The sequence below is a fragment of the Vulpes lagopus genome, chromosome 23, assembly GCF_018345385.1.
Source record: "Vulpes lagopus strain Blue_001 chromosome 23, ASM1834538v1, whole genome shotgun sequence".
Taxonomy (NCBI): domain Eukaryota; kingdom Metazoa; phylum Chordata; class Mammalia; order Carnivora; family Canidae; genus Vulpes; species Vulpes lagopus.
This window is the reverse complement of record NC_054846.1, coordinates 55,845,573-55,860,136: the sequence shown is the minus strand read 5'-3', so window position 1 is coordinate 55,860,136 and position 14,564 is coordinate 55,845,573. Positions and strand designations below refer to the sequence as shown.

General features: G+C 58.8%; 1 protein-coding gene across 1 annotated transcript in view; it reads left to right on the top strand.

Moving 5' to 3' along the window:
• CSMD2 (CUB and Sushi multiple domains 2) overlaps positions 1-14,564 on the top strand; it is a 439,342-nt gene that overhangs the window by 305,125 nt on the left and 119,653 nt on the right. The window contains exons 28-30 of the mRNA XM_041738011.1: positions 177-368; positions 4,142-4,280; positions 7,449-7,636. Of these exons, the coding sequence (XP_041593945.1) occupies positions 177-368; positions 4,142-4,280; positions 7,449-7,636 (519 nt within the window). The remainder of the gene's footprint in view (positions 1-176; positions 369-4,141; positions 4,281-7,448; positions 7,637-14,564) is intronic.

Below are 14,564 nucleotides of genomic sequence, written 5' to 3'. Positions count from 1 at the left end.
GGTGGCCAAGGCAGTGACAGGAATGGGCATGAGGACACAGTGGGACTGCTGCTTCTGCCGGCGACACGGGCTGGCGGCGACAGAGACGGTGGCTGCAGGGAGGGGGAAGAGCCGGGAGCCCCGTGGTCTGACACACTTCCAGGCGACCCACTTATTCTTCTGTTCTCTCATCCCAGTGTCTACAGCAACATCCTGCAACGACCCCGGGGTCCCCCAGAATGGGAGCCGGAGCGGCGACAGCTGGGAAGCCGGAGATTCCACGGTGTTCCAGTGCGACCCTGGCTACGCCCTCCAAGGGAGCGCGGAGATCAGCTGTGTGAAGATCGAGAACAGGTTCTTCTGGCAGCCCAGCCCCCCGACGTGCATTGGTACGGACCCTGCCCTGTCGCGTGTTCCACACCCTGCGGCGGACGTGGCCGCTGCACCTGCAGGCTGGCCATGAGAATTGCAGCAGCTGGAAGTGGCAGGAGACCCAATGGTTATGCTGCTTTGCAGGCATACATGCACATGCACACACCCTCACATCCACACACTCACACTTAGTCTCTCCGACAACAAATTATTCACTCTCCAAAATGGTCCTCAGAATTTCTGAGCCGGGCATGTCTGCCTCTTTCCTCCCTGGCTCAGGCTGCGTAGGTCGAAAGGAGGAGGGAGGGTCAGCGAGGGTAGGAAAGTCCAAAATGCCCCTTCTGTTACCTAAAGCACTAGGGGGGCATCCATAGGCTCAGGTCCTTGCCCTTTGTGTTCTCAAGGAAGTTATTGGTTTCCTAGGTGTTGGATCTCTAGGTCTGTCCTTACTCTTAAAAATCTCCCCAACTGACCCATGAAGAAATGGAAGCTCTGCGACTTGCCCAGGGTCAGGTAGCTTGTAGGGGTGAGGGTATGAATCATCGTGCTCCCAGCTGCTTGACCCTGAGAGGGGCAGGGGACTTACGGGGTTTGGGAGAGGGCGGCCAGAAAGAGAGAAAAATAGAAACATTCCAGGTGCTCACTGCCTTTTTCTCAGGCGAAGTGCTGAGTGTATATTTTTTTAAGATTTTATTTATTTATTCATGAGAGAGACAGAGAGAGAGGCAGAGACACAGGCAGAGGGAGAAGCAGGCTCCATGCGGGGAGCCCAATGTGGGACTTGATCTCAGGACCCCGGGGTCACGCCCTGAGCTGAAGGCAGATGCTCAGTCGCTGAGCCACCTGGGGCCCCAGGACTAAATGCGCTCATCTCCTGTGTCAGCGGCGGGTGTTAGAAGCAGTCGACCCCACATGTCCCAACCCTGAGCTCGCTGCAGACGAGAGATGTTCCCTCGCACAACCTCACTTAACCCACCCTGCAGCTCTGACATGAGCCCTGTTCCCTCATTTTACATTTCAGGAAACTGAGTCTTTGATGTATTTGGATCTTTTGCCCAAATCACAGTGCTAGGGCAAGGCAGAGCCAAGATTCCCACCCGCATCAGCATAAAGCAAAGCCTTCACGCTAGCTCCTGTGCCCGGGCAGGGGTGGGGGCTCCCAAGACACAGCCCCACGGTCTCCACCCTGGGGGCCCACGCACCTTCCCACGCAGGCTCAGGGGAGACTGCCCTGGCATCCAGGGCCTGGCCTTTGCCAGCCCAGCTCTGAGGCCCGGCCCTGAAGGACAGACGCCATTGTGTCTCAGGGGCGGCTGGGAGTCACCAGGCCGGTGCTGGGGCTGGAGGACCTGCAGCACACCGGAGGTGCACACGGGGGTGCACATGGGGGTGCAGGCCCAGCTTCCAGAGTCAGCTCCCATCCCAGCTCCACGGAGCATATAGGGAGGACATGGGGTGACTGAGGCAGGCCGTTGGGGCCCAGAGCCCGGCTCTACCATCAGCTGGTTCCGTGGCCTTGGAGGAACTGCTGTGTCACTCTGGGCCTCAGTTTCCTCTCTGTAAAGTGACAGTAAATATGCTTCTGGCGGCATCGTGGGGTGAGGACACATCTCACCCAGGTCTCAGAAATACTAATTTCTCGGCTCCCCCCCCCCCCACTTCTCCCTCCTTCTTTCTCCCTCCTTCCTCTTCCTCCTTCTTTTCTTTGTTTTCCTCCCTCAAGCTTCTGGACTCCCCCGTCTCCTGGGCCCGAATCCTGTCTGGGCGGTAGGACCCCATGAGGCCCAGGAGGGACCCAGGTGGCCTGTGAGGCCCTGTCCAGCTTTAGCACCCCACGGGGCTGTGAATCCTCAGGCTTCTCTTACAGAAAAGCAGGTCCTGAGGCCAGAGCGTCGCAGGTGGAGGGGGGCCGCGCTGTGTGAGCTGTTAAGAGCCATCAGGGTGCGCTGAGCGGGGCAAGGAGGTTAATTCAGCTTCATTACCCGCCTTCTAGACTCAGCTTGGGGAACGTTCCTCGGGCAACAAAATGAAGGTCTTTGTCTCTCCTCTCGAAGAGTCTGGAAATCCCAGGGACAGGCCCCTGCTTTCCAGCTCCCTTGGCAGCCTGCCGCGGCGGCCTGGGTGCCCCCTTGTTACCGGGAGGGAGCCCGGGGAGAGAACAAGCATTTGTGGGGCGCCGTCCCCGTGACGGGCGCTGCACTCAACACCTGAGCTGCGTTCTCGCAGACGGCATCATGAGCTGGAAAGCTTAGAGCTCACATTCTGGATTCCAACCACCGAGTCGGGTGGCTTCAGCGCCGCAAGCTGTGTGGCCTTAGACAAAGGGCGTACCCCAGGGAGGAACGACGCTGGCGGTACCTGGGTCTTCGGGCTATTCTTTTTTTTTTAAATTTTTTTTTAAATTTTTATTTATTTATGATAGTCACAGAGAGAGAGAGAGAGAGAGAGAGGCAGAGACACAGACAGAGGGAGAAGCAGGCTCCATGCACCGGGAGCCTGATGTGGGATTCGATCCCGGGTCTCCAGGATCGCGCCCTAGGCCAAAGGCAGGCGCCAAACCGCTGCGCCACCCAGGGATCCCTCTTCGGGCTGTTCTGAACGTGGAAGGCGGCCGTGCTGCAAAGCACTGCGGCGAATGCCCTGTGCATCAGCCCCACCTCTGGGTCTGACCCACAGAAGGGAGAGGACAGGACACGACCGAGGGTGTGGGGCAGGCACCCCGGATTAGGAGCGAGACCAAACTTCCCGTTCCTGCGGGCCTGCCCCCCCACCCCGACCCCACTGAGCACCTGCTGAAGGGACCGGCTGATGCTGGGACGGTGCCTGGGCTCCAGGCGGTCTGGTTTCCTGCGGGCTGGTGCTGGGGCCTAGGAAGGGGGGGCCTCCCTTCCTCTGGGTGCCCCTGAATCCTCAACCAGCCACGAGCAGAGGAAGCCCCGCAGCTGGCGAGGCAGCTGGGAGCCCGGCCAGGCCTTGACCTCACAGGTGGCTGAGGGCGGTGAAGCCCACGCCGGGGTCCTGAGTGGGAAGCAGACACCTGGACAGCCGTGCCAGGGAACCATCAGGAGGGGAAGGGGGCCAGGGCAGGGGCCTGGAACCCAGTCTGTGAGCATCTTGGGGGGCCAGTCCAGAAACCCTGGACTCCCTGCCTGCCTGGTAAATTGAGGGGAGGAAGCCTGAGCTCTGGCCTCCGGGGCTGAAAAGCCTGAAGGGTGGGCCAGAGCTCGGCTGTGCTGGCGTGGGACACGGAGGCAGGGCCCCTGCGGCGTCCCTGGCGCCTCCACGTGGTGCTTGGGGAACGATTCCCACGGAGGCCAGAGGCCCGCTAGTGCCGAGCCCTCGGCCCTCACGCTCTACCGCATTAGGGACCTCAGGGCCCGACCCACCCCAAGGTGGGGCCTCACACTCGGCTCTGCTGCCAGTGGTGCGTCGGGTCAGGCCTTGGCCCTTGGCCGCTGTCCGGGCACGGGTCCTCCGGCCTCCACCAGGCGGCTTTCTTCACTTCGTGGGCCCCAGCGTCACCGTCAGGGAGCCCAGCCCGAGCAGGGACGTGCCCCAAGGGCGCGGGGCCCCCTGTCCCTCCAGCCCACGCCCTCCCTGCCTGCTTAATGGGGGTGGGATGAGGCCTCGGTGGGCGCACCAGCCCCTCGGCCCAGACACCCCCCCTCCGCCCCAGACACCACCCCCACGCCTACCCCCCCACCCCAGGGCGTCCCCCCACCACCGCCCCTCTCTGGAGCCAGTGCCCTGCTAGCGCCCGTGCCTGACCCTTGTCATCTTCCGTCCCCAGCGCCCTGCGGGGGAGACCTGACGGGACCATCGGGAGTCATCCTGTCACCGAATTACCCAGAACCCTACCCGCCAGGCAAGGAGTGTGACTGGAGAGTGACCGTGTCCCCCGACTACGTCATCGCCCTGGTCTTTAACACGTAGGTACCCCTGTGCCCCTCCGCGGGGGGGGGGGGGGCAGCAGGTGCACACAGTCCGAGGCGGACGGAGCAGGTCTGTGGGCGGCACCTGCTGGGATCCTCCAGGGCGCTCCGTGCGGTTCAGCGGCTCCACGTGCCCTCTTATCTGATCCTTATCAATGATGACATGGCCATTATTCTTCCTTCCTTTTCTTTCCTTTTCCTGCCTCTGAAGACATTGAGATTCAGGGGGCAGGGCGTTGCGGGATCCTGTCACCCCCACACCGTGCTCTCCCGAAGCCCCTTCTCTCACCCCCAGCAAGTGCTCCTCAGCCACCCCCATCCACCCCTGCACCTCCTCCTTGATCCCCGGATGGGCAGACTCTTCAGAGCAGTGTCCCGTGTCCCCTTGGGCTCCGCCCTCCCCTCCTGTTCCCTCTCAGACCTGCTGCCTGGGTTCTGCCTCCCGGTTCCGGGCACGTCCTCAGATGAGACTTCGGCTCACCCCTGGGCCTGCTCGTAGGGAAGCCTCCGGGCCACCTGCACTCCGCTCCGTCACTCGGTCTGTCCCTACCCCGTGTTCTGTCCTGGGCTTCCGTGAAGTCGCTCCTTGGGTTCTCCAGCTGCTGCTGTCACTCACAGCCTCCCTTCCACGCCCCCCTTCCCTTCCGGGCCAGGCGCCAGCGAAGCCCTTTCTCTTTAGCTGTGCATCCTTCCTGGAAGGGCTACTCTGCTTGCAGGGCCCCCTCTGCTCATACAGTGGACGGTGTTGGGAGCTGCAGGCTCTCGTCCTCCTGTGGGGCCTGGTTCTCGCCGAGCCCCCTGGGGGCCAGGGTGCTGCCCTGGCGCCCCTGCCCTGCCCCTGCCCTGCCCCTGCCATCAGTGAGCCAGGCGGGTGCAGCCTTCAGCGCCTGCACCCTCCCCTCTCCTCCAGCCCCACCTGCTGCGCTGCTCGCAGCCCTCGTCTGAGTCACCACCACAGGCTCAGCCTGGCGCCCCCACCCCCTTCCTCCCGGGCCGGCCACTGCTTGAGCTACAGCCACGGGAGGGATCTTGTGCAAAAATGCCAGAAAAACCACCGCGCTTGCCCCTGGAACACATGGTAACGGGCTGCTCAGCCGTGGGAAGGAATGAACGGCTGGCTCAGAATGAGACCCGATCGCAAACGCGCCACACTTGGCGGAAACAGACGCACAGACGTCAGTCCACCATGTGTGATTCCACATATGCAACACCTTAAGACCTGCAGAATCAATCTGTGATGATAGAGACCTATTCAGAGGGGACTTCTGGGGGAGGACAGCCTGGGACGGGGAGCGCCGGGCGGAGGATGTCCTCGGTCTTGCTGTGTGCGTCGAGGCCAACAGGGCGATACAGTCACGAGCCACGGGCGTCACAGGGTGTGAGCTGTACCTCGACTTGAAAACAGACCACACGCGAGCAGATCTCCTAGTTTAAGATCCGTAAGGCACCTCCTCCTGCGAGGTCAGAAGGTTGGCTTCCAGGCCATGCTGCATGCCCCCCACGCCTCCACGCGGGCCGCCCCCCACGCTGACGCCAGCCACCAGAGCTCCCACGGCACAGCCTGCCCTGGTGACTCTGCCTCTGCATCTCCCTTCCTGGCAACTTCCGTCTCCCTCCCTATGCGGATCCTGGGGGGTCCCCGCATCTCCCAAGCTTGGCTCCAGCTGGGCCTCCCCGAAAGCTTCACCGCCTCCTGCACAGACTGTACTTTGTTGTCTTCGCCTCACCGTCACTGCAGAAGACCTGGCGTCTGATGCAGCCCCTTGTCCCAGGCTCCTTGCGCCATGCCAGGCACGCGGGGAGCACACAGAGAAAATGCACGACGGAAGGAAAACAGGGACAGACTGAGGGCAGTTGGGATGTGCTGGAAACTGCGTTACAGGAGTGAGAAGACGGACCCCGGTATGAGGGTGCCGGGGAGGCAGGAGGACACGTCTGGCTCCACCACCCGACCCCAACCCCCACCCACCTGGTCCTGCAGGCATCACGGGTCGCTCTCTGCCACGTGTCAGCAGAAAGAGTGGTCCAGCCGGGTGGAGCACCTGGGGACCCAGTCCGTGGCTCAGCGCCGCCCAGATCTGTGTTCAGCTCACGTTCTGCTCTTTTCACGTCTGCACCCTTGACCGGCACGTGCGGCTCCTGTGGAGACGTGGCTGAGAGTGGAGCTGCCGCCCCGCGGGGCCGGCACATGCTCAGACCCGGAGGGCCGTGTGGAGCCGCTTGCCAAGCGGCTGGGCAGACTCTCCCGCCCACCAGCAGGACCCGGAGCTCCGTAGGCTGCACAGCCACCCCCGTCCTGGTGTCCCCGTCGTGGTCCCCCAGGCCAATGCAGTGGCATCAGCGACCGTCAACAATTCTCATATTCAACTTTGCTGATTTCTTGGATTCGGTCTTTTTCCCACGTGACGGTGGGGATAGCTGAGGAGGCTTGCCTGTGGGTGCCCGGTGTAGGGTGGTACGAGAACCTGGGAAGAGCGGAGCACGGGCTCTGGGGCAAGGACGAAAAGCCAGGTTCTTCCTGAGAACAGACCCCTTCCCGCCCAGGAATGGCTCCCTGGGTGATTCTTTTCCTCCTGGAAAGGTAGGTGCGGAATAAAGACCGTCCGGGGCGGGGAGGAGAGCCCCTGCCCTGCTGACCAGTCCACACGCAGACGAGAACCCGCTTCCCCTTCCGTGCGCAGTGTGGCGAATACAGACGACACCCCAGGATGAGGTCCTAGCATCCAAGGCACTGGGAGACTCGGTCTTGATTATTCCAGCCACAGGAAAGAAGCGGTGACCACAGGAGATGTGACGGAGGGCCAGCTTCCAGCCTGGTGACAAGCATGCCACGACATAAAGTGTAGCCCATCGGCGTGGCACACGCCTTAAGTTTGCACGATATTATATGACAAATGTGTTTCAGTTAAGATTTTTATTGATTTTTTATTTTTTTTCCAGGAAGAGGGTGTTAGGTTTCCAGCTGTGGCTTCCCAGGCACTGATTGTAGGCTGTGCCCTCCGCCCCTGGGCCTCACTTACCATCTCCTGGCCCACCTGGGAGGCACCTGGGGCCGCGCCCTCCTCCCACAGCGTGCCCAGGGCGTCCGAGCCCGTCCCCGGTTGACTCAGGCCCAGCACGAGCCTTTCTGACCTCAGTGGTGGGGGGGGGGGGTGTTCCCCGCAGCTTTAACCTGGAGCCTGGCTACGACTTCCTACACATCTACGACGGGCGGGACTCCCTCAGCCCGCTCATAGGAAGCTTCTACGGCTCCCAGCTCCCCGGCCGCATCGAGAGCAGCAGCAACAGCCTCTTCCTGGCCTTCCGCAGCGACGCCTCCGTGAGCAGCGCTGGCTTCGTCATCGACTACACAGGTAAGCCTGGGGCGGCCGCGCGGGTGCAGGAGGGCAGCATGGAGGGCACCCACCCTGGTGCACAGCACGCAGGCTGGGAGGAGGGGGCCGGCCATGCCCTGCGGCCCCTCCGCATCACGGCTCCTCTCCTGGCCCTTCCCCGGGGGCGCACCCCTGCCAGCGGGAGCACCAGGTCCCTGCCCTCGTGTATCCCAGGAGGACCCCGCGGCCAGGCTGTCGGGGCTGGGAGCCCCGAAGCAGCCAGCCTCAAACTGTGAAGGGCTGGAGGGGCCGTGCTCCGCCGGACGGCCGCTCCTGGACGCAGGAACCAGGAGCCCAGGCGGTCAGGTAAACTGAGGCCCAGGCTCACATGGGGCGAGTCGCCTAGCCTCTCAACACCTCCTTCCCTTCATCATGAACGGCCGGTGGGCCGGTCCCTGCCCCAGACGTCATGCGGGTTGGAGCCCTCCGTTGGGAGCCCGGCACGGAGCGGGGCTGAGACGGGCTCTCCCCTCGGTGACCTTCTCTTCCCCGTCGAACCAGGCGCCGTTACCCAGATCCTAGCTCCACCGCTTCCTTCGTTTGTGCACTTGGCATGTTATTACCTCTCGGGGCCCTTCCCTCATCCGGTAAATGGGGTGATCATCGTTACGTTGCAGAAGGTTAGAGTGAAAAGATATTTCACGCGTGCTCACTATGTGCGTGGGTACAATGCCCAGTAGGTGCTAAACACTCTACAGACACTCTAGAGGGGATGGATTTTGTTAATTGGTGCTCTGACCCAGGTTCACTGGGGCCTCCTCAGCCTGTGTAGACAAATGGGGTCATATTACCAGTTAGAATTAAAAAGTTTCTGGCTCACGTCCCCCATGCACAGAGCGTCGACCTCAGCAACCTTTTAAAGAGCCCCGTAATTAAACACCTGTGGCACCTGCTGGGAGCACACCACACACGCTCACGGGTAACACCCGTCCCAAGGATCGCTGCCTTAGCACCCGCCAGCTGCCGGCGCGGCCCCAGGATGTCACGGCCACATGTCGACACCCTCGGGATCGTGGGTCACCCGCCCCATGGGGCACGCGGGGCTCAGAGTAGAGCACGTCTTGCCGTGATCCTCTCTCTCGCGTGGGCCGACCTGGATCATGGGTCCTCCCATCCTCCTCTCTCGCCCCGGACACCTGCCATTCACTAAGCCCCCTGCCCCGAGTCCTCCCGCCTGTGCTGCTCTCAGAGCCGACGCGGTCACCCCGTGGAGTTCGGAGAGAGGCGCGGTCCAGCCCTGGGACCTGCCGTCAGCCACCGTCAGCCCCACTGCCGTCTGGTTGTCTCCTGTCATGCCCACAGACGTACCCTCAGGTCCCTGCCCCTGGCGTCCCATTACAGCTGTGTCCCTAGTGCGGGGTCTTCTCCCTGCCGGAGATGCCACATGCCACCCCAGCGCCACCCCTTCAGCCTCTTCATGATGGGCCCTAGCTCGTCGCCCCTGCACACCTGCCACTGCACCTGCGGCATCCTGGCTGCAGCCACCTGCCCCCCAGTGCCCTCCACGAAGCCACAGGTTGGAGCCACTTTCCCAGAGAAGCGCTTCCCGCTTTCAGCTGTTGGCCCAAGACCGCACAGGGGGTGGGCGAACAAGGCCCCCCCGGGTGGCAACTGAGCCAGCAAAGCGGCGACCGGAGGCCAGCTCCTGGGCGAGGGGAGAGCCTGCCATGTCCCCCCACCTCTTGGCCAACATCCCAACGTGCCCATTGGGGCGGGAGGTGCCCGGTGAGGCCTGAGGCAGCCTCCCGTCCTTCCTGGGGGAGCACTCCTTGATACCAGCCACCTCCTCTGTGGCCAGGCGGCCCACTCTGTGGAGTGGTCTCCTTCCTGCATCCCAGGGTCCCTGGATTCCAGGAACAGGTCTGCTCAGCTGCCAGGTCCCATGGCCTCAATGGTAACCCCCCAAGCTCAGTGCCTTTACGGAGTGGCCTCTGTCACGTCTTAACCTGAAGCAAGTCCCTTACGCTCACTGAGCACCCCTAATGGCCCATCAAAGAGGGACGGCGTCTGCATGAAAGGGCTGGCATGGGGGTGGTGGACAGGCACAGCACCCAGCACAGCACCCAGTGCAGCACCCAGCACGGGCCCACCGCCAGGAGGTACTGGGCACACGCTTTGACCCGCCGTCTCCATCCATTGCCTTCTTTCCTAGAAGTGGATGTTTCCTTTGTTCTGCTCTTTTGGGAAGAGAGAAGGGTCCTGAGCCCTCCTCCTGGGGCTAGCCCAATAGAGAGCAGACATTTTCTTTTCTGTTTCCTGAAGATGTCAGGGGTGACATGATGTTTGCACACACCTGGGTACGAGTGTGAAATATTTGTAACGTGAACATTTGGGGGGTGGGAGGCTGTCCTATAGATGACTCCGGTCCGTTGCAAAGGGTTCAGACCCCGTGCTCCGCAAGTGCGTCCTGGGATGTCCTCTAGGGACCAGCACACTGGGGCAGGTGTACAGCCTTAGGAAGAGAAGAATTGGCCTCGTCCATCGGGAGGCAAAGAAGATCCCAGGCTCCTCTAGTGCTGAGGTTTCAAGGAATCGGGCTGGGAGGTAAGGGGAAGGATGGAGAGTGAGCACCACTCTCTGAGGTCAGCCCCTCCTCCAACCAGAGGCCTTTACCCACGTCCTGAGGATGTGTTATAAGTATAGTCACTAAGGGAGGCTGACTTTGGGTTTATTTAAAAAATGGGCTTCTATTCCTTAGAACTGGGAGACTGGGTCATACGATGGTCATGTTAATAGTGTGGCGTACTGTCTCGTAATTTTCAGCCTTTATACCACTAGTGGTTTTTCCCAAGTGGGAAGGAGAAAGCATGTGGTTGATCTGACTCAGGCAGCATTTAGTTTCAAATTGAGAAACCCACTCAGACAAACTTCAGCAAAAAGGGGGGGGGGGGGAATTTATTATAAAAATGCAAAAAAAAAAACCCAAAAAACCAAAATGCGTTCAAACCAACTTCATACAAAGACTTTATTATAAGAAAATTAACAGCCAGACTAACGTAAGCTCAAAAGCGTTCTATATTTTAACAACACACATAAAAATACTCCCTGCACCGTAACACAGAAAGGGAACGTATTTTTAAACTACACGTGCTCAAGGGCAGGAAGCATAAACCTCCAAGGGATCGAAGTCAGGAAGGGAGAGTCAAAAGCTGGGACCCTCCCTGCTGCTTCCTGCGGGCTGGCTGCATCGCCCTCTCTCCGCAGATCCGCGTTCGCTGCTTCCCCTAGGAGATGTACGGCCGCCTCGCTCCGGACTCCGAATCGCCTCCCAGTTTGGGTCCCAATTCCCAACCCCAGAGGGTCTGCAGCCCCACCAGACAGGGTTACAGGGGCTGAGAACAAAGCAGGGAACTAAACACAGCTCCTGCCTCCGCAGGCTTCACATCCTCACGACAACCAGTTGGACAGACGTCTCTACCCATGAGCCCTGGGAGGCTTAGCTACTTAGACGGCCGTTGATGGGCGAGTCGGTCAGAATCTCTGCCCAGCGGCTGCTGGAAGGGAGTTGCGGCGTCAGAGTCATTCTAGGGTAGCCTTCTAGAAGATTCTGAACGCAGCTGTGTCGTGTGAACTTGTGCAAGACCGTGCTCTGGGGCATCCTCAACTGAACTCAGCCACCTGGGTCAGCTTCCCCCTTTGCTAGAAGGAAATAGAGGGAATTAGGAGGATCCTGGTTTGGGGGTACAGTCACTGAAGATGAGTCCCAGAGAGACTCCATGTCTTTCTCCAAGCCAACCACGTTCGTTGTCATCTCGCAGCAGGTGTGGGGGCTTCTCCTGGGCAGGGACAGGCTAGGACGCCCATGCCCGGGCATGGAAGCCACCGCGGTGAGCACTGGGTCGTGGCCCCCATCCTGAGGTACCACGAAGGTGAGAGAGGGGAAGAGGCAACACAGAGGAGACCAACACGGAGTGACAAGCGGAAGTTAGGAAAGAGGAAGCCGCCATGAGAACGAGGAACGGTGGGGGGGCCACTCCAGAAGGGCATGGGTGACGGCGAGGACCTCAGCCAGAGGGTGACATTTCAACGGAGCCTCAGGGTTGAGAAGAAGCCTGCCAGGCCAGCACAGGGCTGGGGTCCATGTCGCAGACAGAGGGAGTTTGAAGAAGTTCAGATGAAGAGTTTGAGCCTGTGTTAGAGAACCTGAAATAACTCAGGAAGGACCAAGGTCAGCTTCTCCCAGAAGGTACTAAAAAGTACGTGTTTTCCCTTCCGAGCCCTTGGATGTGACACTGTGGGCCAAGGAATTACAACCAGCTTCCCACACCTGTTCCCACTACACCCACCACCCACCATCCACCACCCGCCACCGCCCTGGGTCTTTGTTTTTTACATTCGAAATGGGAATACCCTCATTTTTTGCCTGTTTTTAAAGTAGCACAGTTTCGTTGGAAAAATTCAAGCAATCGCGAGCCACGTAAGACGCACTCTAAAGACTTAACACCTACCGTCACTGGCATCCCCTAAAGTTCTCTCATTCCAGCTATTTTATGTAAGTAGACAGTAATGCAAATTCTAGAACAAGGGTTAGCAGACTTTTTCTAAAAAGGACCAGATAGTAAACAGGCTTGGCAGGGCAGATGGTCTCTGTGGCTTGCCCGGCTCCACTCTGCTGTTGTGCTGCCCAAACAGCCGTGGACAGTATTCAGACAAATAAGCATGGCTGTGTTCCGATAAAATTTTATCAAAACAAAAAAAAGAGGCAGTGGTCTCTCTCTCTCTCTTTCTCTCTCTCTCTCTCTCTCTCTCTCTCTCTCTCTGTCTCTGTCTCTCATGAATAAATAAATAAAATTTTTAAAAAAAACAGGCAGTGAGACTGTGGGCTGTCGTTCGCTGATCTCTGTTCTGTGTGAACAGAGGTCACGCTGTGGGTTTGTTTTTACTTTGTTTTGGTTTTTGCCCAATGACAGATCTTGATCATCTTTCCGCATCAGTAGTCAACAACTTCTGCGTTTCTTCTTAAAGCCTGCTTGTATTTTGGTGGATGGCTGTGATCCCACCTGTTTAGCCAGTTCCTTGCTGTTTGGGTGTGACGATCACTACTATTTTTCGATGTCTTGCTATATTTGGAAATGTCACTTATCTATTAGGGCAGGAAGAAGCTGGGTCTTTTCCTGTTGTCATTTTGGAGGGCTCGGTTTCTATTTATTATTATCACGGTGATGTTCCAGTCGTTATAGTTTGATTCTTCACAGCTGAGCTCTGGTCTGACGGACTAAAGACCTGCTTTTGGTCTTAATTCTACATCTTACCAGCCGAACGGCTTGGGAAACTCAAGTTTAGCCTCTCTGATCGCCACATTTCTCATCTGTCACCTGAACAGGAGCACACCTGGCCCTGCCTGCCGCAGAGGCTATTGTGAGGCACAAATGAGATAACAGATTGGAAGGTACTTTGAAATATTCCCCTGTACAGGGCCGTCATCATTATCATTACCCTTGTCGTTCTCATTAATGTGATAATGCTTGGAGCCATGAGCTCCTCCTGCCCTGACAGGTGAGTAACTATGAAACGCAGCCTGTAGTAGGAATCACTGACGTGACTGTGGGTTTTCCAAGCCCTGAGGTGTTCAGCCAATCAAGTCAGCATCCATTTATTAAGTATCCGTTCCGTGCCAACCAGAGCCGCCTCTAGTTCCGAGCTCCGTGCTAATTTCCAGGGTGACGAAGACAGCAGGTGATGGTCCCCATCCTTTAGGCGTCCAGAATCCACCGGAAAGAAACACACTTATCCAACCTGCCAAGATAATGTGACACATGCTGTGATTCAGGAAATAACAGATTTCTGCCGGATGGAAGACAAGGTTTAGGAAACTGGCTCAAGAGAAGGTGGCATTAGCGAGTGTAGGAGTTCCTGCCATAGAGCAAAGAGAAGAAAGGACTTTCTGATGGTGTAAGGTTCTGGGACAGTTGTGCCCCGCTGTTATCCAAAAGCACAGCCTCTTCTATGAGGCAGAGGTTTATTCTCCTTCTCATCAGAGAAAGCTAGAGATAGTCCCCCAGGGATGGTGAGGTGACCCTTCCCCTGCCCCCACTCCTCCCGTCTTCATGGCTGTCTCAGGATCCAAGATGGCGCCTGGAGCTCCAGCCATCATGTCTATGTGCAGACCGCGAGGAGGAGGGAGGAGAAAGGAAGGAGGGACGGAGGGAGGGAGGGCCAGTGAGCATTCTCTCAGCTGAGTACTTCCTCCTAAGCAGCCTTTCTAGGAGTCACACAGTTACGCACTTAGAGACGCTTACTGGGTGCCTACCCTGTGCCGGGTACGGGGCTGGAGCGGTGGATGAAGCCAGGTAACCATCTCATGGAACCTACATCCTAGTGGAGGAGATGGAGGAGACCCGGGTAAACACATAGTGTGTGCGCCAGCGTCGGTGCCAGTGCAGAGAGGTGGCCGGGAGCGCCGGGGCCAGGACCGTCAGAACCTCAGACAGCCGGTCAAGGAAGTATCTCTAAGAAGGAGACACGGTGTTAAATCCTGAAGGAGAAAGGGCCACGTGGAGGGAGGAACATTGCGGGTGCAGAGGCCAGTGTGGTCGGCGGAGCCAAGTTAGCCAAAGGCTGACGGGAACTGAGGCGGAGACTGTCGGGCGACTGGGGACAGGTAGGGTGCAGGGCACGTAGGCCCATCAGGGTTTGGGCTTTACCCCAAGTGAGACAGAGTGCTCGCTGCCTGCACGGTGTCATCTCTGTGGCCAGGCCGGGGAGCATGGATCTGAGCTGCTGCCTCGCTACTCCCGATACGGTCTGGTCTCCGTTATTCAAGGATGAAGACGGGAGATGGCTACTGGGGTCCATGGCTAATTGTGCCCCTCGGGAGCTTTGTCCACTGAGTCCCTTGATTTCTCTGGACTTCGAATTAGCTTTGACCTGTTGTCATCTGCAAGGACAGATAGAGTATAGGACGGCA